The sequence below is a fragment of the Lemur catta genome, chromosome 4 (assembly GCF_020740605.2).
Source record: "Lemur catta isolate mLemCat1 chromosome 4, mLemCat1.pri, whole genome shotgun sequence".
Lineage (NCBI taxonomy): Eukaryota > Metazoa > Chordata > Mammalia > Primates > Lemuridae > Lemur > Lemur catta.
The window spans coordinates 19,026,382-19,051,557 of NC_059131.1; the positions used below are offsets into that span (position 1 = coordinate 19,026,382).

Here is a 25,176-nt window from a genome sequence, read left to right on the forward strand (position 1 = left end):
AAATCAAAAATGTAGCTTATTATATCTCAAACAAGAAAATGTACAATTAATCAAAATATGTGCCTAAACTATTGTGTGTCCTGCAACTTTGCCGAATTTGTTAAGTTCTAATAGTTTTTTTGTATGTATGGAATCTTTAGTTTTTCTACATATAAGATCATGTCATCTGTGAACAGAGATGATTTTAACTCTTCTTTTCCAAATTGAATGTTTTTTCAAGTGGTAAACTTTTGACCAGAAGAAAAAGCCTTGTAATAATTTTAGAATTATTGGCTACCTAATAGAAATATGATCATGCATTGCTTAATGACAGGGATGAACTCTGAGAAGTGCATCATTAGGCAATTTTATTGTTGTGTGAACATCAGAGTGTACTTACACAAACCTAGATGGTATAGCTTACTATACACCTAGGCTATAATAGCATGTTGTTCCTTGGCTACAAACCTGTGCAGCATGTGCCTGTACTGAATTCTGTAGGCAATTATAACACAATGGTATTTTTGTATCTAAACATAGAAAAGGTACAGTAAAAATATGGTATTATAATCCTACGGGAACACTGGGAATCATACACGTGGTTCATTGTTGGCTGAAATGCAGTGCATGACTGCATGTATTTTTATGGCAAATACTGTGCCAGATTTTATGTTCTTAATAAAGGAATGGAACTTAGTCTGCAGTAGATATGTTCCCTGGAACCTGGACATTAATTGCTCAGCTGGGACGCTCTAGGCTGCCCAGAAGCTTGCAGAGAGATTTGCAGCTAGTGATAATTGAGGGATTTGATCCTGGGTGCTGGGTCAGAGCTTTGCCCTGAGCCGAGCCTATTCTACTCCATCCACCTGTGCTTTTCCCTGGGTCTTCTCAGACTCTTCTGAAGTCACTTTCTCTTTGTATGGTTTTAAGTCCTAGTGTTTGCAGATTCTGGTGAAAGAGGTGCAGGGACAGTTGCGCCTCTTGCTTCTGTTTTGGTTTGTGACCAACATTTTTGCATGCTCTTTGTCAGGAGTTAAAAACAAAGGATGACCAGTATGTGAAGGATTTGAAGAAACAGTCAGATGACATCTGCCTGCTTCTAGAGAGGATGGAAGAACAAGTGAAGAATGTGATGAAAACCTTTCGCCAGGAGCTCCATTACATTGAGGTAACAGCGTATGAAAAGACCTGCTTTCTGCACTTGGGAGGCCCCTGGGGGGAGGTCTGGGTCTGTCCTGATCATCTAAGGAGGGTCCTGGGTGTCTCTGCCCTCTAATTTCTGATTCTGCTCTAGGGTTTCATTAATTTATTTACTCATTCATTCACTCATTCAACAAATACTCAATAAGTGCCTACTATATGCCAGGCACTGTTCCAGGGGCTGGAGATAGAGCCACAAACAAAACAAAGTTTCTGATAGAGCCTGCATTCTAATAGGAGACAGCTTGACAATAAACAAATAAATTACTCAATATATAATTTGACAGGTGGTAATAAGTGCTTTGAAAGAAATAAGACAGGCAAGAGGATGAGGAGTAAAGAGGGAGGTTAGTTCTCCATAACCATAGGGTGTATGTGAGCCATTCATTTGTTCCTTCTTGGATCTGGGGGTGGGCGGTGGTGAAGGGGAGTGCCAAACAGGATTCAGGCAGCAGTACTTTGAATTTCAATGAAATGTTAAAGATTGAGGCTGATTTAGTCTTTTCCAAGATGGAAGAGAGCCAGGAGGGTAGAGGCCTCTCTCTGTGGATTATTGGAGACTCATTTCTGCATTCCTAGGCCTAGCCCTTGCAAGCTGCATGCTGCCTTTGCTTCATGGGAACCTCAACCATGGCAGTGCTTAGTCATGATTGAATGACATGTCAGGATTTGCCCTGTGACTGCCAACAAGGGCCCTGGCCTCCCTCCAGCTCCCTGCCTCTTTTTTTTTTTTTCTGAGACAGACTCTTGCTCTGTTGCCCGGGCTAGAGTGCTGTGGCGTTAGCCTAGCTCACAGTAACCTCAAACTCCTGGGCTCAAGTAATCCTCCTGCCTCAGCCTCCCGAGTAGCTGGGACTACAGGCATGTGCCACCATGCCCGGCTAATTTTTTCTATATATTTTTAGTTGTCCAGCTAATTTCTTTCTGTTTTTAGTAGAGACGGGGTCTCGCTCTTGCTCAGGCTGGTCTCGAACTCCTGAGCTCAAACGATCCGCCTGCCTCGGCCTCCCAGAGTGCTAGGATTACAGGCATGAGCCACCGCACCCGGCCTCCCTGCCTCTTATGTTGACAAAGCCACAGGGCTATTGGCACGTTTCCTCTCTGCATTTGTGTGAAGTATAGACTTCGTAATTTCCATGCCACTCCTTCTATAGCCATTTGGTCACATGAAACTTGACAAGTCTGTATTTGGATTTGACTTTGTGTGGTTGGTGACTTGGCACTTGTGCAGTTATCTAAGAGTTCTTGGTACTGGTGGAACCTGCCCAGTCAAAATAGACACAGGAACATTTTTCCTTCTTGGCTGTAGAAAGCATTTGAGGTGGAACGACAAGAGCTACTGGCCAGTAATAAGAAGAAATGGGAGCGGGCGCTGCAGGCTCACAATGCAAAAGAGGTAAAGGGTGGCAGACAGGGATGTGAGGGTGTCAAGGGTGATTGGTTTGGTCTGGGGTGGTTTCTACTGTGACTGAATTTGCTAGCCTTTTTGTGTCTTGAGTAGCATTGCTGTGGCACACATTCATTACTGCACCTCGTAGCTGATCAGCATGGTCTTGCAGGTGGGAGTTGTCTCTCTGGTGGTGGTGAGTACCACCTAGGCAGCTTACTGTGGTTTCCATGGCCTTGTCACTTTCTCCTTTGTTTCCCGGGCATCTACCTTAGCCATGACTATTTGTGGCCCAAGGTGTTTTAAGACACATGCTAAAAAGGTATGGGATTATCACTTTATTTCAGAGACATAAAGAACAAAGAAGGGATCCAGTGGATTTTTTAGAAATATAAACATCTGATTTCAGGGTCTATGCTTAACTTTTTTTTCTTTTCTTTCTTTCTTTCTTTTTTTTTTTTTGAGACATAGTCTCATCCTGTTTTCCAGGCTAGAATGCAGTGGTGTCATCAAAGCTCAGTGCAGCCTCAAACTTCTGGGCTCATGCGATCCTCCTGCCTCAGCCTCCCAAGTAGCTGAGACTACAGGCACATGCCACCACACCTGGCTAATTTTTTCTATTTTTTGTAGAGACAGAGTCTCACTCTTGTTCAGCTTGGTCTTGAACTTCTGGTCTCAAGAGATCCTCCCACCTTGGCCTCCCAGAGTACTAGGATTATAGGCATGAACCCCTGTGCCTGGCCATGTGCTTAATTTCTTAATGGAGCAGTCCTCTTAGAATTTCTGGGATAAGGACCCCATTAAGCAATACAAGCCATGACCCAAGAGTTCAAAGCCATGGGACTTCCAGACTTCTGAAAGCCACCAGACTCCCTCCAGAGTCATAAAACTTCCAAACCCTCCACGGTGTCACACTTGTCAGGCCATCTGAAGGATTGAGTTGGGGCGGGGATGGTCCCTAATTTTTCCCTTATCTTCCTGTGCCTTCAGCTGGATTATCTCATGAACCGCATTAAGAAAGTAGAGGACTACGAGAAGGAGCTGAACAAGCAGAGGATCTGGGATTGCGAAGAGTATAACATGATCAAGATCAAGCTGGAGCACGATGTGCAGGTGCAAGCACTTTTCCTCACCAGGGTGTCCGGGTGGCAGAGCAGATGGTGAACATCTGTCAATGTTTCATCTTTCGAGACTACTCACAGTGTTCTAGTCTAGGATTAACAAATATTCAATAAATATTAATTATCTGCTTTCTTTTAAATGATCATATCTAAGGGAGGGTATCTACGTACAGGATATACATGGAGGAATGCTTTCTTTAGGAAACCAGTGGAGGAGGACTGCCAAGATGCTGCAGGGGTCTGGAAACCATGGCACGTGAAGAATTGTTGAGAGAATTATGCACTTTAGCCTGGCGAAGGGAAAATGTCCCTAGGGCAAGGTAGCTGTGTCAGAGGGCGCAAGCTAGGACTACTACTGCTAATAACATCAACCGTCTGATGAGTGTCTACCATATTCCAGGCACTTAACAAACAGTATCTCTAATGCTTACAATAACACGAAAGGGAGAAATCACCAACAGCATTTTATACATTGGGAAACTGAAGCTCAGAGTCAAGGCTGCACAGGAAGTACATGGTAAACCCTGGATTCAAACCCAGTCTGTCTGGCTCAAAAGCCTATATCCTTCCCCTTATTCCAATCAGTCCCCGACTGATGCTTGGAAAGTACAGTAAGGCAGATCCCTACTCACCGCCGGAAAGAACCTGCTTACAGTTAGAACTATCCAATATACAATAAACAGGCGTTCCCCAAAACAAAGGGTCCTTTATCTCAAAGTGTGCAAAGGCTGAATGACTGGGTCTGTCTGGAAGGACTCCTGCAGTAGTAGGAAGAAACTCTGGTTTCTAGAGTTCTTTCCAAGCCTAGGATTCTGTGTTTCAACACCGGTTAAAAAAATGCATCTCTAATTACATTTAGATATAATGTAATTGCACCTTAAGATTCAAGCATGGTCTATTCATTTCAGTCTCTGTGTAGGAAAACACGTTAGATAAAACTTTTCCACATAGCCTTTGGTAGAATTTCAATTCTTACTGTTCCTGTAACTTTACATCATGAGAATAAATTAAAAACTCCATTAGACTAAAAATGTATTTACCAGTCTTGAGAATTTCCCCTCGTTCTTCCCATATTAATGTCATGGAAATGAGACTTACTGACAGAATCATGCAAGTCTGTAAGAGGGCAGCACTACCTCTGTGGGCTGTGATTTTACTGAAAATGGCTATTGTTAAGCTTTCTGAATTTATCTTGGCTGTATGATAATTTATGTAAAAAAACTACATACTTTTGGCCTTAAACAGTGGGATATATGAATTTCATATTCTTAGTCCGATGTTCAAATACTTGAATGAAGTCAACAGTTATGGGACCTGGGGAGATGATGGGATAGGGGTGGGAGGCAGGGGGCAAAGAGAGAGGGGACCTGGGAGACCTGGCTCTCCTGGCTGTCCCTGTCCAGAGGGACTTACGGTGGCGTGTGTGGATGTAGGAGGCTGGCGGATGGGGGCATTCAGAGTGGAAAGGGGGTGCACCTCCTTTGCATTCACAGTTCTTTCCTGTGCTAGATGGAAACTGAGTACCTGTACCACTTTCCACACTTTAACTGAAAAAAAAAATCATCATATCAGGGACTACCCATATTGCAATACATGGAGTGTTTTAGGAGATTGAATTTTATCATAGTGTGCATTCATTAGACATTCAAGTCCAATGGCATTGATTTGTGTCAAGAAGATACAGCATGTAGCTCAACATCAAATTTGCTCTTCCCCACTAATCCATAGCGCTCTATCGGTTCTAAAATATGGAACTAAAATTCTGGTAAACCACAAAAATATAATAGGAAGGATCCAGTGCACACAGGTTTGATCTGATGGGTAAAGTACAGAAGTAAAAAATAGGATGTCTACTGTTCAAGTGCTTCTGCCAGTAAAAGTCACAGTATTAATGACTGGAGCAAAGGGAAGGCTGAAAACATCATGCAATTGAGTAGGATTTCACCACCCCATAATAAAACTGCTGGAAACATTTACTTCCTAATGAAGAAGGCAAATTGTTTTATTTTTAAACCTCACATGCTCATTGAAAATTGTAACATGGTTCAGTTCAAATTAGTCATAAAAAATTAAAGCAGAGTTGTGCAGTGGAAGCATGCTGGGCCCATACAAAATTAAATATAAATTAATTTATTTAACAAATTTGTTATAACTGCATTGTGCAAAGCACAGAGATAAACAAGATATAGTCCCTGCCCTGCAGGATCTTATAATGTGTTGAGCTTGAGGGTTGGGGCAGGGGTAGGGAGCAAGAGTCTTACGGTTCAATGGGGAATCCTGCGGGCCAGCCCCGGCTCGAGACTGACGCCAAGAGGGCCAGTGCGATCTCTGCAGTCAGCCTAGAAGGCCAGAGAGAAAGGCTCTTTCAAATTTCCATTCTGCTGGGGCACTGACGGTCCCTTTCCCTGAGCCTGTGGGCAGGAGATGGCAGCAAAAGCAACTGGAGAAGCTCGTGCTGGCCCAGGAAACAGAGGGGAAGGTGTGATCAACACCTGTGGTACCTTTTTCCTAGAACCTCTGTGGCAGGTTAGATTGTAATCTTTATAAATGATCCGTAAAACCCAAACATCATGTTTTGCCATTAGTCTTGGGAACATGAGGTACAGCTTTGCAAAATGTCTTTGGATAATTGAATAATAACCACACACATTTAGCAAAACCAATTACAATTTCAAAAAACTATATTCAGTGTATGACAATCAAAGATGACTATTTATCCCAGCATTATTTTATAATAGTGAAAATTATCAAAACAGTATAAAAATACAACTGTAGGGAAATGGTAAAATATTATGACATGATAAACATAAATATTTCATATGTGAGAAAAAGTATAGGAAAGTATTATGTACCATTAAAATAATGTTGATAAAACTTTACTAACATGGGAAGTTCTTGTTATAGCATTAAGGGAAAAAAGTAGGATATAAAATGGTAGGCATAGTTTGATTCCAACTATGTGAAGAACACTGGAGAGCAACATGCCAAGGTGTTACCAGAAGTTGCCTTTGGTGGAGGAATTAGGTAGCTTTTCTCCCCTTTCTCCTATCTCTTCTTTTCCATTTGCTGTACTTTCCAACTTTTCTACTATGAGCATATATTACTTTTGCAATCAGAAAAAGTTTTTATAAAGAAAAGTATATAACTAGAGAATAAAAACTTGACTAAAAAGTAGAGAAATTTGGAGGTAGAATTAGTTATGATCTCAGTGACCAATATGGTTGTTCATTTACCATCTGTTGAAGAATAGATATTACAGCTCTGAAGTATATGATGTTCAAATACTCATAAGAGAGATTTAAAAATCTCTGCAACAGTTAAGTAGAATGCACTTGACTCATTCTCCCATTACAATGTGGGGGTCAGCAGATTCCACACCAAACGTGGAGATGACTCACCTCCTGACCTGATGATGTGTCACCACCTTTATTCTCCTATGTCACCTCCTAGCCAGTTGCCCTCCTTGTGATGAGCCAAAGGGGGGCTGTGGTGTCTGCTTGCAATGCCTTCCTCTGCTGATTGCTTCACAAGAGCCTGTGCCTGGTGGAGGGTGGTGAGGAGGAGGCTCGAGAGCTCCGGACGTCCTGCTTTAAAACATCTGATCCCACTTCCCTGCCTTCTCCACCGTGCACTGTACTCAGGAGACGCAGAGCCTGCCGACCCCACTCCAGCCTTGCCTCTCTCTGCTCTGTTTTTCACAAACGGTCAGAGTGGTCTGTGCACAGTGCCTGGACTGGTCATTTTCCTCCCCTGCTTCCCAGCCCGGAGTGGCCGTCTGTTGACTTCAGGGCGGTGCTTTAAGTGCTCAGCTTGGGCAGGCTCTGTGGCTGTCAGCCTCTTTTCTGACAGCTCCTTGCCTTGTGCCCCACACCCCAAGCTGCTTGTGGTTTCCCCAGAGCACCTCCCTCTCTCTCTCTCACCTCTGTGTCTTCACATGTGCTGTTTCCTCTCTCTGGAGCTTTCTACCCTTGGGTGTCACCTACTCATTCTTTAGGTCTCTGGTGGACACGCTAATGCCATCTCCTCAGGGATGCCTTCCCTGGTCCTCTCACTGGCCTCAGAACAGCCTGTGCTTACCTCTGGCTTGCCTCCCTGTCACTAGCTCTTGTTTGTTTGTCTGTCTTCTAGATGGGGCAGGTCTTGGCCTTTCTCGCCAGTGATTCCCGGCAGCACCCAGGAAGTGTGTGACATACAGTGGGCACTCAGTGAATATTGGCTGAATAAATGTGTGTAGCTAATGGAAACCCAAAAAGAAAAGATGACTGTGTCTGTCCTCCTTCTAAATGAACATGGGTTCCTAAACACTAACACTGCCACGCTGGAAGGTCAAAGGGGAAATGTCAAGTTTTTGTGGCAATGTTAACTTTGGTGGTGTTTTTAGTGGGGCTGCTCATATCTTTAAAGGGTCTGGTGCAAAGTACCAAGTTAGTTGGACTTGAAAGCGCTACGATCTTTCTTAGGCTGTAGGAATGCAGGTTTTATTAATAGCTTGCAGTTGATTGATTGATATTTTATCCAGTTGACCTTGAATTTGCCTCTGTGATAGACATTCTAAGAATCGGCTGAGGTACTTGTCCCTAATGTTCCTCTGACATGACTTGAACAAACTCTCGGGGCCCTCAGGCACCACAGATTATACTTGGGCCAATGAGTATATATATTTTTAATTTTAGATTCTTGAGCAACGGCTTCAGGAGATGAAGGCAACTTATCAGCTAAACCAAGAGAAGTTAGAGTATAACTTCCAGGTGCTGAAGAAGAGAGATGAAGAAAGCACAGTGATTAAATCCCAGCAGAAGAGGAAGATCAATCGGTAAGCCAGCATGCTGAGCAGGCTTCTGGGCCCTTCTGTGTGGAGAATGGGGATGAGTATGTACTTTTCTCTTCTACCGGGGTAGAAGCTGTGAAAAATATAATGAACGCTTATTAAAAGAGTTTTTTGAAAAAGTTAATACATTCAAGTGGTTCCACCATCTCGCCCTCGGGAAAAGAGAATATAGCAAAAGTCTTCTTCCTAATTCCCATTTGTCTTGTTCATTTTCCCACCTCTGTGTTCATTTGTTTCTTCCAGAATTTCTTTATGCCTACACAAGCACACACAAATAAGTATTCTCGTCCTCGCTCTGCTTTTACACAAATGATGGCATTTTATGCACACTGTTCTGTGTCTTGAAGACCTTTTGTATCAGTTCACAGAGAGCTTTCACATGATTTCCTATGCTGCTTAGTACTCCACTGCACAGACATGCTACGAAGTATTTAGCCAGGCTCCAATGATGGACACACAGACTATTTCTCTTTTGCTGTTGCAAATAATACCAACATAAGTACTCGTGACAGTGTGCCAGTCTGCTTTCGTGTAGACACTGTGGCTGACTGAAAGGTACCTATTGCTCGGATTTTCTCACCCATCCTTCTTTTCTCCCTTGTCTCCTTCCTTCCATCCCTCCTGCCTTTCTTCCTGTAAGAACTGTCTCCTAAGTTCCAGACCACTGTGCTAGGCTCTGAGGATCAGAGTAGAATGAGACATCTTTTTCAAAGGAGACAAGATTGAGGATTTCTCCCAAAGCCCAAATAACCTATTATTATTTATGAATTCTTCCACTTGTAGGTTGATTACACACTTTGGGCAAATGTTGGGTGTATAGAGAAACATCAGTTGACCTTTTGATAGTTACTTATAACAGAAAGTAATACTGAATAAATAAGCCGGTATCTTAAGCCTGATTATCTGAGAACTGAGAGGAGTCAGGGGACAATATTTATGGGAAACTCCCACTCTGTGCACTGTACTAGACAGGGGAACATCAGAGACAGACACAAATCAGTACAGTGAGGAGTCATCTGGGAAAACTTCCCGAGGAAGCGGGATAGTGAGGGGGTGAGGATATGGGTCGGCAAAGGGAGTAGGGAAGACGCCAGGTGGACAGTGCGGGTAGCTGGGAATGGCAGGTCCGAAGGCAAGGAGGTGGGAGTCAGAAAGTCACAGATGGCATAGTGGGTGAAGAGAGTTGGTCAGAGGGAAGGCGGAAGGAGGTGCTAGAAGAGCTTGGGTTTGATGTTCACGGCAGAGTGGAGGTGAGCGGAACCATCCGCATCGTCCCGTCTTCTCCTCTGACTTCAAACTTAGACAGGTTTCCCTTAGCCCCAAACCCTTCAGCGGTCGCTGCTGCTTCTCTCTGAGTACTGTCTTATTCTCTTGCTTTCGTTGCCATCTTCCTTTCCTCATCACCCCCGCCCAGAACGTTTGATAATTCCTGTCTTTGTTTGTGCTGCTATAACAGAATACCGGAGACTGGGTAATTTAGAAATTCAGAAGTATATTTCCCACGGTTCTGGGGGCTGGGAATTCCAAGATCAAGGTGCTAGCTGGTTCGGTTTCTGGTGAGGGTTGTGAAGAGAGGAACACTGTGTCCTCACATGGCAGAAGAGTGGAAGAGCAGGCTAGCAGGAGGCCGTGGAAAGCCTCTTTTATAAGGGCCTCAATCCCGTTCACAAGGAAAGGAGCCCTCATGGCCTAATCGCCTAGTAAGGGCCCCACCTCTTAATATGATCACATTGGCAACACTGAATTTTGGAGGAGACACATTCAAGCCATAGCAACCCATGGCCCCGGGACTGGACTAAAACTTCCCACAACAGGATATCAATGCCCTTCTAGCCACACACAGTGGCTTTTCTCAGGCCTGATCCTATCATCATTGGATACTGGACTTTTTTGTTTTTGTTTTTTTTAGAGAAAAACCAGCTGTTGCCCAAGCTGGAGTGCAGTGGCATGATCATCTCTTTTTGCTTTTTTTTTTTTTTTTCATTTGTTTGTTTTTTTGAGACAGAGCCTGACTCTGTTGCTTTGGCTAGAGCGCAGTAGTGTCATTGTAGCTCACTGCATAACTCCTGGGCTCCAGCCATCCTCCTGCCTCAGCCTCCCAAGTAGCTGGGACTACAGGTGCACCCCACCATACCCAGCTAATTTTTTCTATTTTTAGTAGAGATGGTGTCTTGCTCTTGCTCAGGCTGGTCTTGAACTCCTGACCTCAAGTGATCCTCCCACCTCGGACTTCCAGAATGCTAGGATTACAGGCGTGAGCCACTCACTGTACCCAGCCTCTTTTGGCTTTTATGACCCTAAAATATTTGTTCTTCTTTCTTTCTTTATTACTTATTTGTTTCCTTTGGTGGTTCTGCTTTTTCTTGCCTGACAATTCTTGAATATCTAGGTAAGATATTCCAGAAAGCACAGGCCTTACCTTACCCGTTTGCTTTTTATTTTTATTTCATCTGCCTTATACCTCAATCTCATGGTTTTGAATATCACTTTTTTGTTGATGACTACCAACTTCACATCCCTAATCCCAACCTAACCTCTTCACTTTATCTGGAGCTGCCAACGTTGCAGTTCAACTTGGAGAGTCACCGTCATTGCCAGCATACGAGTTCTGAAGCCAGACTTGCCTCCGCTCCCAGTTTTCCAGTCTCCAGCCTTGCTCCCTTCATCTCTGGCCTCCAGCCAGTTGCTAAGGACTCTGGGCTTTTTGTTGAGCCTCCTCTTGTCGCCATTCTTCCTGTCCACTCTGTTGCGTGCCGTCTTGCCCAGGCCTTCAGTATGTACCTGGTGCTTATTTTTGTTTCATGAGCTTCTATAATTAAGTGACACATAAAAACTCTTTTACTCCATGATATTGAAAAAAACGCTTTGGAATGACTACTTAAAAAAAATATATATATATTTTAACACCTGTATTTGGAAAGCCTCCTAGAATGCTGTAGTTAAGAGAATGGATTAGAAATTTCTTTTTATCAGAGTCTAAGTTAAAGACTTTTTACATTTTATTGAACATGAAAATGTGAATGATACATGTTTGCAGTTGAGGGACCTTTGATTACTTCAGAATAATGCTTAGGAGAGGGAAAATTTTATTTATTAGAATTTTTAAACTTAAAAATATGTTAACCTTCAACTTCTCTACTCCTGTGTAAATGGGGCATTGATGCCTCTTTAGTAGTTTGAAGTCTGAAGTATGGTCCTAGGTCTAAAAACTGTGCCTGCCATGCATATTTTATGGGACAAATTTCCATGCATGGAGCTCCTGTTAGCAGTGAAATAGTAAGCCGTGCCATGCCTGGATGCACAGTGTTGTCGGCCAGGTTTTAACTGCCTCTTGCTGCTCTGAAGGCTTTGCCATCTCCTCCCTGCAAGCCTGGATAAGTTAGATGCCTCATCTCTGGGCTGCCCTGGCACCCTGTGTGAAACTCTCCTATAGCACTTTTCACACTGCACTCTAATTAATGTTCGTCTCTGACTTTGACTGGACTGATAATTCCTTGTATTCAAACCTATCTTTGGCACCAAAGGCCTTTTATGTTTGGCGAATGAATGAATGAATGAACAGATGAGTTACTGGACCTGTTTACAGTATTGGATCTTTGAGGATGAAGGATTCGTATATCATAGGCTTGTAGTGTGTAGTTTTAATTTTTTCCTTTCAATTTTCCTTGTTTCAGAAGTGAAATGAACATCCAAATCATGACAGTGGAACAGTTGAGGTAGATCATTTGAATATAGGAGGTTGGCCCTAGATACGGACACTGACAAATGGTGTGTTGAAGTTTCCATCACACTCCTGGGCAGGAGACTACCTCGTGGTGGGCCAGGGCTTGTAGATTGTTTCAAGCACATCTAGTTCTGGACAATCCCAGTACCTTTGGAATGTGTGGGAGGGTTCTCTGCCCTTCCACAAATCTGACTCAGGGTTTGTTGTAGAGCTGAGAGGAACATACATTACACCTTCTATTCAGCTACAGACTAACTTATTTTTCCCCTTCAACCAGCCTGCATGATGTACTTAACAATCTGAGATCAAAATATGCCAAGCAGATAAAGCAGTTTCAGGAGGAGAACCAATCTCTAACCTTGGACTACAAACGTCTTGTGACGCAATTCAAGGAGCTACAGAAAGCCATGAGGTATCTTAGGGACATGGGTTCTGGGCACCTGTCCTAGAATAGAGGTGGCAGGGGCAGATTTGTGGTGGGAGTGATTTCGTTACCTCTCAGCCAAGCACTAAAGAACTCTTTGTGCTGTGTTCCCCTGTCCCTTTACTTGAGTGTCATCTTCCTTTTCTTGAGTCTTGTTGGGATGGCTTCCAATTTGTCACAGGTGGGAATCAGCTGTCCAGGGTTGGGGCCAGGCCTAGGATTTACTACAACTCTTCCTCATTTTTTTCCCTGCTGCCAATTGAGGGGACCCTGGCCAGGCACTTGGGTCAGCTGGCCATGCTTGGTGACTCTCCTTCACAGGCATTTTGCTTTTGTTGATGATGAGAAGTTTCGGGAGATTTGGCTGATGAATGAAGAGGAGGCAAAGGATCTAATAGACAGAGCCTTTGCTGTAGACAGGATCATCCATGCCCAGCACCTGGGGCTCCCCTGGACAGCACCTGATTTCTGGTTTCTGAAGAATGTGGGGCCGATCTCCCAGCAGCAGAAGAAGAGTGCTGTACAAATAGTGGAGGAAGTGCTGATGCAAACAGGTGACTGGAACAGAGTCATAGAACCTTAGAGCTGGACATAGAGGTCTAGAGAGGAGGGGAGGAGGCCTCAGAGCTAGAAGGCTGTAGAGTTTGATTAGTTGGTATGGCTTTTAATTCTCCTCTAATTTATAGCTTTGTCCTCTTGCCTGTATTATAAACTGGTAGTTAGGTCTAGAAACTTGATCAGATGCAGGTTTAATTTATTTTTGCTAGGTACACTGTTGTGTACCTCCATTGGGATAAACTAATATCAGGTTGTATTTCTTTTTGTGATGTTAGCAACCATTGATAATCTTGTCTAAGATCCATTAATTACATTAGGGGTTGCAAAATGGTGATATTTTAAATTCTATCATTTTGTCTTTATTTAATAGCTAGAGCACTTCTGAAAAGAGCATCTTCCTCCCATCAGCTATTTGCTATCCTAAGATAATTTGTATAGGAAAAGCAAGATAGATGCTTATTTTTTCTCTGTTTGCCAGTTGTATATATTTCTAGTGTTTCATTTTACATTTGGTTATTAGAGATTGCTTTTTGTAATTTAATTTTGTTTTATAATTATGTAAAATTATGTAAAATATTTACATTTCCAAAGTCAAATGTACAAAACAAGGTATATTCGAAGAAGTCTGGCTTTTATTCTCTACATCCCATTTCATTCCTCTCCTACATGTAACTATTAAAAAATTTAGTTTATTCTTCCATTGCTTTTCAAAATTATAAACAAATATATGTCTGTGTATATATATATATATTCATATCAACCAGCTTTTTAGGTAAATGAAAGCATATACTTTTTTCCACCTTGCTTTTTTTGCTTACAATAAATAATCCTAGAGCTCTTTCTAATGGTAAAAAAAAAATTCTTCATTTTTTTTACATGTTACTCTATTGTGTGTCTGTGCCATAATTTATTCAAATAATCCTCTGTTGATCATCACTGGGATATTTCCAGTTTTTTGTTTGTTTATTTTTGTGATGAATAACATTGCTGTAATGAGTAACTTTTTTCATTTGTCTTTCCATGTTTTTGCTAGTGAACTGTTGGGATAGATCCCTAGAAGTAGGACTGCTGGATCGAAGGGTAAATGCCTGTGTAGTTTTGCTGGATACTGCTGCATAGAGACAGTACCATTTTCCATTCCCAACAGCAGTTTGCTATCTGGTACTCTGCAAAATCTTTTCATAGCTATCTCATCTTACTTTTTGAATAACCAGTAAAACCTGGGTTGTACAATGATTTTGTTCCCATTTTCAGATAAGGAATATATAGTATAAAACATTTAAACATTTTTAATTTTAATTAGGATAATTTTTGGCTTTTGCTGTCAGCTGTCAGTTTTTGCTGATAGTGTTCCTCTGTGAGGCAGCCGCTCCAGCACCCCTGCACTTTTCGCTGGCTGCTTCTGATCCGCCGCAGGTTTAGAAACCATATAGCGCACTTGCTAGATCATCTCTCAAATAAGAATAAAGAGGCTCACACCCTCCCTCCCACTTGCTGGTTCATGGCTGGATTTTGAGAATGATGTTCCCAGGCAGATGCAGTTTGGAGAAGTGAGACATTTAGGCTGGATGAGAATGGCTGAGTTTCCCAGATAGTCTCTGACTCCAGCCCCCAGTCCCCTTTCCCTGCACATAGAAGGCTTTCTTCAGCATAAACAGACTGGTAATGCCTCAAAGAGGCTTTTTTAGAGGAAAGTTTTCTTAAGGAAAGCCATCTGTTTCTCAAAGTCAACTAGGCCAAGAAATTATCTTCCCTATACACACCTAATGAGTGCAGTATGCACCATCTGGGGGATGGACACGCTTGAAGCTCTGACTTGGGTGGGGCAAAGGCAATATATGTAACCTAAACATTTGTACCCCCATAATATGCTGAAATAAAGAAATTATCTTCCTTTTCTTTCTTTCTCTCTCTTCCCTCCCTGACCCATCTGCAGAAGAGGAGGTGGAAGAGGCCACCTCAGAACCAGAGTCTTACCTGGACCTGCCAAAGCAAGTTTCTGCAAGAACCACCAGAAAGATCCTGATGCTCCTGTGTGACGAGTCGGTGAGGCTGGGCTGGGGCTGTGGCAGGGGGACACTTGTGTGCGTGCTGCTTCTGAGGACTCTGCTGGACCAACTGTGGCCTGGAGCCGGGAGAGGGCCAGCCCGCCCCTGTCCAAGCCCAGAGACCCGGCCTGAGGACCAGACCAGGGAATGGCCCCCGGACTTCAGGGAGCAGTTCACAGAGCCGGGCCTTAGAGCTGGCCCAGCTGGCAAATGGGTCTCACCTTAGTGGGTCAGCAAAGCAGAGTCCAGGCCAGCAGGCGTCCTGTGCGTAAAGCAGTGCTCGTTCTGAGCTAGAAGGGGCACCATCCAAGCTCCATGAACCCACCTGCTGAGTGACCTGGCCACACTAACGTGGCCCTTCTCTGGGAACTTGGCTTAAAGTTACTCTGGGTTGTTAGGCTTTGGGTATCTGCATTGTGTGGTAGCAAAAATGGTTCGGTTCAGAATAAAAGCTGCACTGGAGCTGGCTTAGCTGGGTGTTGGGTTGTTACCAAATATGATCAGTGCTGGCTGAGATTTTATGGTGGTTGGGGCAGTTTTCTTGGCACAAGGGCTGGCTCCTGCCACTGAAGGCAGCTCCTACTGAGGGAGTCAGCTGGTGGGTCCTGCCCTCTCTGTCTGCAGCTTGACACCAGGGGCCACCTCCCCACGGAGTATCCCCACCCCCAGCTCAGAGCAGGCGCTCACGGCTTCCCAGCCAGCCCTCTCCTCTACCTCCTGTGCACTGCGTTCTGAGGGGGCGCGTCCACTGCCCTCCCTTCCTGCCTCCCTCCAGCCCAGTGCCTTCTGCTGTGTTCTGCAGATGTCTGGGGACTAGAGTATGGGTGAGGTGGGGACCTGTGACTGGTCAGGTTTGGACTGCTGTGGGGACTCAGGGGTCTGCCCAGTGGCTTGTGGGTGGGGTGAGTTAGCCCCCGTATGGGGTGGGGGCAAGCTACGCTGATGAAGGCGGGCTTTGTGCCTGGCTGTGCTCCCCGGGAACGGCTCCCAGCATACTAAGAAGGCCTTCTTCTGGGCCACTGCCGAGTCTCGGCCCTGGGGGCCTGCCCCACGGGCTCATCCCTAGTGTGTTACACAGAGGGCAGCCGCAGACCCTGGACTCCTTCCTGAAGCCTGTCTCTCACAGGAGATGCCTTCTTCCCTCTCCTCAGGGTTTCCTCATCGAGAGCAAGCTGCTGAGCCTCCTCCTTCCCTTGGAGAAGAGCGAGTGCTATCTGCTGAGGCTGGACGCCATCTTCTCAGTGAGTCCACTGGGCTGAGGGGACAGGGTGGGGTGCAGCCTGTCCCATTCTGAGAGAGCTCCTGTGTGTTGCCTACATTGCCTTGGCCCTGGGAGTAGAGGATGGTCTCCGGAGCTTCCCCGGGCTCACTTTTCGCATCCTTGCCTTGACTTACTCTCCACACGACCATGGGCCTCTACACCATTGAGATGTCTCCCACCTGACCCTTCCTCTACTAGCTTCTTCCGCTCACAGCCCAGCCGTCGGATTGTAGGTTCCCCCACACCCCCAAACTCAGGTACGCGTTCAGCACCCATTAGCATTCTCACGCCCACCAGGTCTGTACGGGGTCCCGATTGTGTGCATTGTTTCCATCTGTTCTGACACGCGGACCCCTGATTTCACTGCCGTTTCCCACTGTTGGCTGATTGTCCTCTACTGGGGGCCATGGCAGGCAGTGGGGGTGCTGAGGGGACAAGCCAAGCCCCCTGTGCCTAGGAGCTGAGAGTCTAACTCCCCAAGCCTCTTGCCTCTTTGATGGGGTGTTTGAACAACCATCCTATTTTTACCCCAGGCCCTTGGAATTGAAAGTGAGGACGACTTGTATAAATTGGTGAACTTCTTCCTTAAATACCGAGCTCGTCATATATCCCCCATCCAGGTAAGGTGGGGTGCAGCTAAGAAGAGTGTTTTCAGTTCTCCTGGAAGCCCCCAGAGGACGTTGCTGCCTTTGAATAATACTTCTGGAGAAATAGTGGGGGTTTTATGTCAGGTCTAGCTAACTTAGCATTTTCCTTATTATGATTAATTTTTCTATTTGCAAAGGGAAGAACGACGGGTGGGGTGAGATGCTGTTCTTATGCTGAGGCCCAGGGATCTTTCCGTACATTCCCTCAAAGCCAAGTCTCAGCCACTGTGAGACCACCAAGTTCTGCATATTTTGGTCCTTAAACACTTTCCTGCAAAACAGGGCCCGTCTGTAATACATATATCTTGATTGTAACTGGTTTCAGTAGGAGAATCAAATATCTACTATTCTGAAAAAGTCACCATATTAAAAATACTATGAAATTTTAATTTAAAAATTAAAAATCTAAATTAAAAAATGTTTTTAGTATTGGTAGCCCAAGGGTGAATATTCTGATATACTTCCAAAAAGAGTTGGCTGAGTGGACAAAACCAAGAAGCAATAAAGGAAAAAAAAAGATACATTTGCCTACATCAGCATAAAGTCTGTAGGGCAGAAATCACTAAGAGAAAGTTAAGAGACAAATGACAAGCTGAAGAGAAATATTCTCAACTCATATCACAGTTAAGGGCTAATTTCCTTAATATATAAAGAGCTCTCATAAACCAGTAAGAAAAAGATCAACAACTCAATAGAACAGACAACAAATATGAATGAACACCTCCAAGAAGAGGCAATACATAACTTTTCAACGTATGAAAAGACAATCATTCTTCCTTGTCATAATAGAAATGCAAATTAAAACTGCCTTAATTCCACTATTCACTTGTCAGGTTAGCAAAAACCTGAAAGTTTGATAACACGTAGTGATGACTGAGGTGTGGGAAACAGGCATACTCATAAGTTGCCAGTAGGAGTGTAAATTGTCGTAACCTCCCCTGAGGATAATTTGGAAATAGTGATTACAAAACTGTGTACACTTTGTGCTGCAATTCCTCTTCTAGGATTTTCTTCTATAGATTTATCTCAATACAGTTGAAATGATGTTTACTGTACCTTATTCACTGCAGCATTGTTTGAAATTGCAGAGGATTGGAAATAACCTAAATGTCCATCCTTGAGAAATTTATTTAATAATATATGGTGTACCTACACCATGGGATACTATGCAACTGTGAAAAAAACCCAAAGCAGTTCTTTACGTATTTATGTGAAAAGATCTCTAAGGTTTATTGGTATTTGAAAAAAGCAAAGTACAAAACTACATGTGTAGTTTAGTATCATTTATATAAAAATGGGAAGGAAGAATATATATGGAAAAGTATGTATATATTCATATATGTATTTGTTTATATAGCATAATATTTCCTTGGAAAGATACATAAGAAACTTGATAAAATTAGTTTGCTTGTGGCAGGTAAATTCAATGACGTGCAAGACAGGAGTAGGAGGAAGACTTTTTTAAATTTAAAAATTAAAACAAAAATTTGTATTATGATTCAAAAGGAAATTTATAACATGTAAGCATTATGAATATCAACACAATGAACACCTGTGTTCCCAGATCTAGAAATAGACCATTATTGTTTTGAAGCCACTCGTGCCTCCCCGTCACATCCCCCTTCTCTCCCCCTTCTCCTATTTCTGTCCTTGGTACATGTTTCCCTCTGCAAGCTGTCTAACTTTCCGTAAGCTTTTCCCCCTTTCTCCTCTTCCTGTCTCTCTCCACACACGCATGCGTGTATCTCCAGCCCACAGCTGCCCTTGCGCCTTTCTCCAGGTCAAGCCCCTCCATCAGGCAATCACAGAGAAGACAAGCACAGCGTTCGACCTGGAGCTGGACGAGCAGCTGGTGATGGAGGGGGAACAGGAGGAAGACCTGGTGGAGGAGGAAGAGCAGGAGGAGGGCCTGGTGGAGGAGGGAGAGCAGGAGGAAGGCCTGCTGGAGGAGGGAGAGCAGGAGGAAGAACTGGTGGAGGAGGGAGAGCAGGAGGAAGAACTGGTGGAGGAGGGAGAGCAGGAGGAAGAACTGGTGGAGGAAGGACAGCAGGAGGAAGGCCAAGTGGCAGAGGGGAAGCAGGAGGAAAAGAAGGAGAGCCCACCCTCCCCCTGGCTCATCCACCCCAACGACGTCCTCAAGATCCTGGAGGCCTTTGTCATGGGTCTGAAGAAGCCCAGGTGGGCTGTGGCGCTGGTGCTTGCCTGAGATGGGGCGCTGGATGGGTGGGGCAGCCACGCAGAGCTAGTGACTGAGGAAGAGTCCGGGTGGGACATGGGGGAGAGAGTAAATGGCTCTCCCAAGGAGGGCGAGAGGGACCGACAGATGTACTCAGGAACCAAATGTGGTATAGTAATGAGTGATTTGGGCTTTTTTCATTCGTTCATTCAACAAACATTTCTTTTAGTCTGCCATGTGTCGGCACTGTAGGATAATGCCTTGTGATCAGAACAACAGCCAAAGCATACTCAAGATGTAATGTTGTTCAGAGAGAGAAATGGTCACCTCCGTCTGTCATGTCAGAGCAGGTTTGGGGACAGATAGCACCAGAACTGGGTGTTCCTAGGAGGATGAAGTAGAGGAAAGGGCATTTGGGGATGTAAAAGCATGAGGAAGGCCTGCATGTTCAAGAGTCATGATGGGGGTATGGCTGGAGCGGGGACCAGTGGGAGGGGAGCCAGCCGGATCTTGGCGGTCCTTGCCTGATGTGCCTAAGATTGTTGTCTTTACTGCGTGGTGGACAGAGGGGAGCCGTGATTAGATCTGCATCTAGAAAGACCACTTTGGTGACAGGGAGCGGGCAGTGCTGGATACAGGGAGACTAGTCTGGAGACTGGTCCAGGTGGGAGGTGGCGATCTCCTGGATAGAGGCTGTCGTGGAGGGGATGGAGAGCACGTGACAGAGTCGAGAGCTGTCCTGACTCAGTGGTGGAAGAAACGGCCATAGCGATGAGCTGTAAAGCCAGCGAGGTGAACTGATTGGGAGGAAGAGGGGTGAATGAAACGCCAGCGATGCCTGCGCAATGTGGCAGTGGTGCTGAGAGTCAGGAAGGTTGACGATAAGTGTGTCCTTTCTGAGACTCTGCTATCATCTAATAAATGTGGACAGCTGAGTAGGACGGTGACGGGTGGGAAGGCAGTAAGTCTGTGGCTGGCACTGAGACTGGCACTGCTTGGGGGCCTGGGGGGTACCAGGTGGAGATGGCGGTACCAGTGCTCTTGACCTGCAGGGACTTGTGGGCCCCAGTGAAAGTGCCGAAGGTCACACGCAATGACTCCAGAGACTCTGAGTACTGGCATGCCCTGACCACGGTTGTCCCTCCCGCCAAGCAGAACCTCTGGGATGCTCTCTACACAGCCTTGCAGAAATACCAGTAAGTGTAGCTGTTGTGGGCCAGGAGGCAGGGGGAGCTGGCAGGTAGATGAGGATGGTTGCTTGGAATGGCCACGTTTGCCGCCTCCCTGTCCCATGACATCTGGGATTGAAGAGCTGCTTTTGGCACCTCTTGTGGGGGGCGGGTCACATTGGGTGGCCAGCTCTCAGGCCTGCCCTGCCTGTTCTGTGCCTGCTAGCCTGGCTCATCTGGTGGCCCGGTGAATGGTGAGGCTTATGGGGTCTCCCACCACCTCCAGCCCGACAGAAGCACAGAGACTCTGGCAGAGGCTGGAGGATTCCATGGCCTCTAACCTGTTCTTCTGCCCAAAGCCTTGTGCTGACCCAGAGGGCCAAGCTGCTGATGGAAAACGAGGCTCTGGAGCAGCAGAACACAGAACTGCAGATGCTGCTGCAACAGTATCTGGACTCCAAGGTGGGTGGTGGGGCCTCCAAGGCGGGGAGCAGTCGGAGGCAGGGAGGGGGCCGGGGACCTCAAACTGACATTAGGAAATATCCCCTCCCCTACCCAATGCAAGGGAGCTTCAAGCTGTGATGTAAAAATCAAAGGTTATTGGGCAAGGGAGTGGATATTGCCCGAAGCCTCCTGGAGGCAGCCAGGGTGTGCCAGCAGCCCTTGGATGCTGGCGGTCTTTGGTACCAGCTTCCTGTTGGGACGCTGTTTGTAAAGCAAAATGAGGAATGGCTTTACAGCCACAGGGCTCTCTCCAGCTGTGTTTCCGTCTTATCACTCTGAGAGTAGCTGGGGCAGAAATTATTCTCCCATTTCACAACAAGGAGAATCAAAACTAGGAGCCTTTGTGATTGTTCAGAGCCCTGGCCCTCTCCGCTCTGCCAGCCCAGCTTCTCTGGCCTGTGGTACAACTGGAGGGTCGTCCTTGCATGGGGAGGAGGTCTGGGGTGGATATTCCCTGGCCTCCCCTTGTGTCTACTCCAGCCACAGCTGTGGCAACGTCCCCCTGGCCTGGCAGGGAGAGGAAGGTGGAAGTCCTTCCGTAACAGTTGCTTGCTGTACGTGTGGGTGTGGATCCTTCCCGCGATGCTGGGGCTGTGGGCCAGGGTCCTGACACAGCCATCACTTGCACATGTGTGAGGCGACAGAGGCCAGCCTGGAGTCCAGGAACAGGGGATATGTGGCCCCAGCATGGTCCCAGGTCCCAGGCCACAGCTGAAAGGGGGAGGTGGTGAGCTTTGACATCATGATGGCCTCTTGGCCCATGACAGGACTCAGACATTTGGGGACTTAATGGTCCCTGCTTGCATGGATGCTACTGTGTACAAGAGGACGGGGGAGGAGGAGGTAAGGGCAGGTTAAGACGGGGACAGAATGGGCACCTGAGGAGGAGCGGGAAGGATCAAAGACAGTGGTTGGGAGGGAAGATTACGAACCTCATCGAGGTTCCTGGCTGAGCAGAAGCTGAGACCTGTCCTCTGAAGGAAGCAGCCTGCGGCTTCCGAGGCCCTTTCGGCTTTGGGGAGGAAATGCTTGCAAGGGTTTGGAGGCCCATGGGAGGGCCAGCATGGACACCTAACCCCACAGGGGCCATGAGGAAGGAGGGCCCTGGGGAAAATGTAATGACTTTCACCCTTTCTTTTCCAGATAAACTCTCAGCTGCAAGTTCCTCCAACTCAGGTGTTCCGGGTGCCCCCAAAATAGAGCTGGGCCTCAAAAGGCTGACGTGTTAGGGCTGCTGCTGGTGTTGGTACTGGGGCTGGCACATGTCACCCAGGGGACCGCGCTTGGGCCCGCTGTCTAGATTTTCCAGAGTTTTTCTTTATAGCCTGTAAAAATAAGGCAGCAGGAGGAGTTATCTGTATCCTGCCATTATAATTAAAGTGTTTTATTAATAAAAGTTATGGCTGAATCTCTTTAAAGAGGTCAGGTCTAGTGAGATATGGCCCCTGCCTCCACCTCTGTGCCATGAGGGGACTCTGTCCCAGGCGTGGACCGTGGGGTGTCAGAGGTGGAGGCCAGCAGCTCTGCCAGAGAGCTCCTGTCTGGCTTTTGGGGAGAGCTGCTTTCTCTGGGTGGAGGCTGGAGCTTTTGGGCCTTTGTGGGGTCCTAAGCCTTCAGACTGTCCTCAGGCCTAAAGGACTCTTGGTGCTTTGGGGGCCCTGGGTCCACCCTGGTGTGCCCTTTGGGCTGTGGTGTGAGGCCTGAGATCCACCTTGAACCCTGGGCCAGGAGAGGCCACCCAAAGGAGAAAAGCATCCGGCCCAGCTGGCACTGAGCTTACCAACCTAGAGCCCTGCTGACTCTGGCCCCCACGCTGTGGCTGTCCTGTACCCGAGCAATGCAGACTTGTCAGCTGAGTGTTTGATTTCTTTTATTAAGAGAAAAATCACCACCCAGGAAAAGAAAAACAGCCAACAGAAACTCAGACACCAGCGGGGCAGCACCTGAAGTGCAAGCTGCAGCCGAGAGGAACCGAGACAGGGGCTGTCTAGGGGTGGGGAGGGCCAGGGGTTTACTCTCCTGCTTGTCGCCACCCCTCCTCTGGGTGTGTGAGCACGAGCCTGGGCAGAGGGAGCCCTGGGAAGTGTCACAACCTGCAGGCAGGACAGGGACTGGGCTTGTGCACCCAGGCCAAGGTGGCTGCCTGGGCGGAGGAGGAGCCGGCAGAGCCGGCAGTGGGCAGCCGCCCTGTGGACTTGAAGGTTGGGTCCAGGCCCCTGATGCACAGCCAAGACTCGTGCTGTCTGCAGGGACAGGGTGGGGATGCCTTTTGTTCATTCATTCCCTTCAACGCCCTGGGTGCTGGCCCAGGATCCTTGGTTACTTTCATGAAAGCTTTAACCCTAGACTTGGAAGGCCTGGGGGAGGCCTCCTCGGGAGCCAGGGCCTGAAGGATGGAGCCTCAGCAAGGTGGGCAGACCAGGTGTCCCCTTCCCACGCTCCCCAACCCACAGGCGGGCATCAGAGGGGCAGGGCCGGGCCAGCAGCAGCCGGGGGCAGAGAGGAAGGCAGCCCAGCAAGCAGGAGGCAGCTCCCAGGGCCCGAGGCTTGAGGAGGGACATGGGGAAGAGTCCAGGCCGCAGGAGGGGCAAACATGGCGGCTGGGAGTGGCGCTGGCAGGAGGTGGCAGGCCCTCACGCGCCCAGGAGCTTCTTGACCATGTAGCCGGGCATGCTGTAGAGGAAGAGGGCCAGCATGAGCAGCCCCAGCAGCGCCAGCACGATCTTGATGATGAGCCACTTGTACCGGGTGCAGATGAGGTACTTGATGGACTTGAGGGGGTTGAGGAACCAGACAAAGGCTGTGTCGGGCCGGCTGTGGAGCGCAGGGAGGAGCCGGTCATGCAGTGGGCCAGAGCTGCTCCCCAGGCACCCCCCTTTACTTCCAGACCCCAAGAGGCCCTGTCACGGCTGCAGCCCCCAAAGCAGTGAGTGCTGGAGCCAGGGTTCGAGCCCAGGTCTAAGCACCAGATTTGCTACTTACAAAACCCTGCCCTCCCTGCAGGACCTCTGATGCCCCATCTCCTCCCAAGGCCTAGATGGCAGCCATCCAGCCACTACCTGTCACTTGTAGCGATGAGCAGCCACGGCCCCCACTGCCTGCAGTTCTGATTGTTAGCAAGCTCCTGTGGTGAGCAGCGTGTTCTGTGTGCTGTTCCTATCCTCAGTGAGATCAGTATTTCTGAATCTCATCCTGTCTGATGGGACATAAACTTCTGCCCCACCTGGCCCTCTGAGGGTCAGAGCACCCCCATGGGGCGCATAACAGCCTCACTGATGTCTCCCCCACCTTCTGCATGCCCTCCTAGCTAAGAAGCGCTCGCCTGGCTTCACTATCTGTCATTTGTGTTATAAAAACAATGGGTTTCATAAAATGTCGAGATATAAAATTAAGTAGGACTGAGTGGCCAGTCGCGGTGGCTCACGCCTATAATCCTAGCACTCTGGGAGGCCGAGGCAGGCAGATCGCTTGAGCTCGGGAGTTGGAGACCAGCCTGAGCAAGAGCAAGATGCCCGTCTCTACTAAAAATAGGAAAATTAGCGTGGTGCACGCCTGTAGTCCCAGCCAGTCAGAAGGCTGAGGCAGGAGGATTGCTTGAGCCCAGGAGTTTGAGGTTGCTGTGAGCTAGGCTGACGCCACGGCACTCACTCTAGCCCGGGCAACAGAGTGAGACTCTGTCTCAAAAAAAAAAAAAAAAAAAAAAAAAAAAAAAATTAATTAAAGAATTGAATGGGCTTTTTCAAACTACTACCTCCCAGAGGACGTGGACTGCACCCCCAGAGCTGAGCTCGGTATTGGTGGTGCCACACGAAAGGGGCTCAGGTGCAGGGTACCTGGTTTCGAATGCCAGCTGTGGTGGGCGAGTTAGGCACCTCTGTGAGCCTCAGTTTCTTCGTTTCTAAAATGGGGTTAACAGTGGTCCTACCTCCTGGGGCTGGTGACATGGTGGAGGGGACAATGGCTGTGGAGGTCTGAGCACGTGAGTGGGTGCTTAGGCAGTGGTGGCTGTTAAATGTTTGAGCTGGATGGAATTATCATCCTGCAGGGCAGAAAACAGCTCTGGATTGGGAGGTCACACCCGAGTGGGAGCTATTTCCAGACTTGCGGCCAATCCTAGCCAAATCCTTTCTCCCTTCTCCTGTCTGCCAGT

General features: G+C 47.0%; 2 protein-coding genes across 2 annotated transcripts in view; one reads left to right on the forward strand and one right to left on the reverse strand.

Moving 5' to 3' along the window:
* The window catches only part of DRC1 (dynein regulatory complex subunit 1), a 40,574-nt gene extending 18,157 nt beyond the window's left edge, over window positions 1–22,417 (forward strand). Inside the window, exons 5-18 of the mRNA XM_045549211.1 lie at window positions 1,010–1,147; window positions 2,489–2,575; window positions 3,557–3,679; window positions 8,361–8,500; window positions 12,517–12,651; window positions 12,985–13,217; window positions 15,158–15,267; window positions 16,421–16,510; window positions 17,064–17,150; window positions 18,958–19,089; window positions 19,273–19,355; window positions 20,406–20,549; window positions 20,882–20,984; window positions 22,170–22,417. Coding sequence (XP_045405167.1) covers window positions 1,010–1,147; window positions 2,489–2,575; window positions 3,557–3,679; window positions 8,361–8,500; window positions 12,517–12,651; window positions 12,985–13,217; window positions 15,158–15,267; window positions 16,421–16,510; window positions 17,064–17,150; window positions 18,958–19,089; window positions 19,273–19,355; window positions 20,406–20,549; window positions 20,882–20,984; window positions 22,170–22,226 — 1,662 coding nt within the window. The 3' untranslated portion in view covers window positions 22,227–22,417. The remainder of the gene's footprint in view (window positions 1–1,009; window positions 1,148–2,488; window positions 2,576–3,556; window positions 3,680–8,360; window positions 8,501–12,516; window positions 12,652–12,984; window positions 13,218–15,157; window positions 15,268–16,420; window positions 16,511–17,063; window positions 17,151–18,957; window positions 19,090–19,272; window positions 19,356–20,405; window positions 20,550–20,881; window positions 20,985–22,169) is intronic.
* A 1,179-nt stretch (window positions 22,418–23,596) lies between these two features.
* Window positions 23,597–25,176, reverse strand: part of OTOF (otoferlin) — a 90,246-nt gene continuing 88,666 nt past the window's right edge. Inside the window, 1 exon segment of the mRNA XM_045549210.1 lies at window positions 23,597–23,840. Within this exon segment, the coding sequence (XP_045405166.1) occupies window positions 23,660–23,840 (181 nt within the window). The 3' untranslated portion in view covers window positions 23,597–23,659.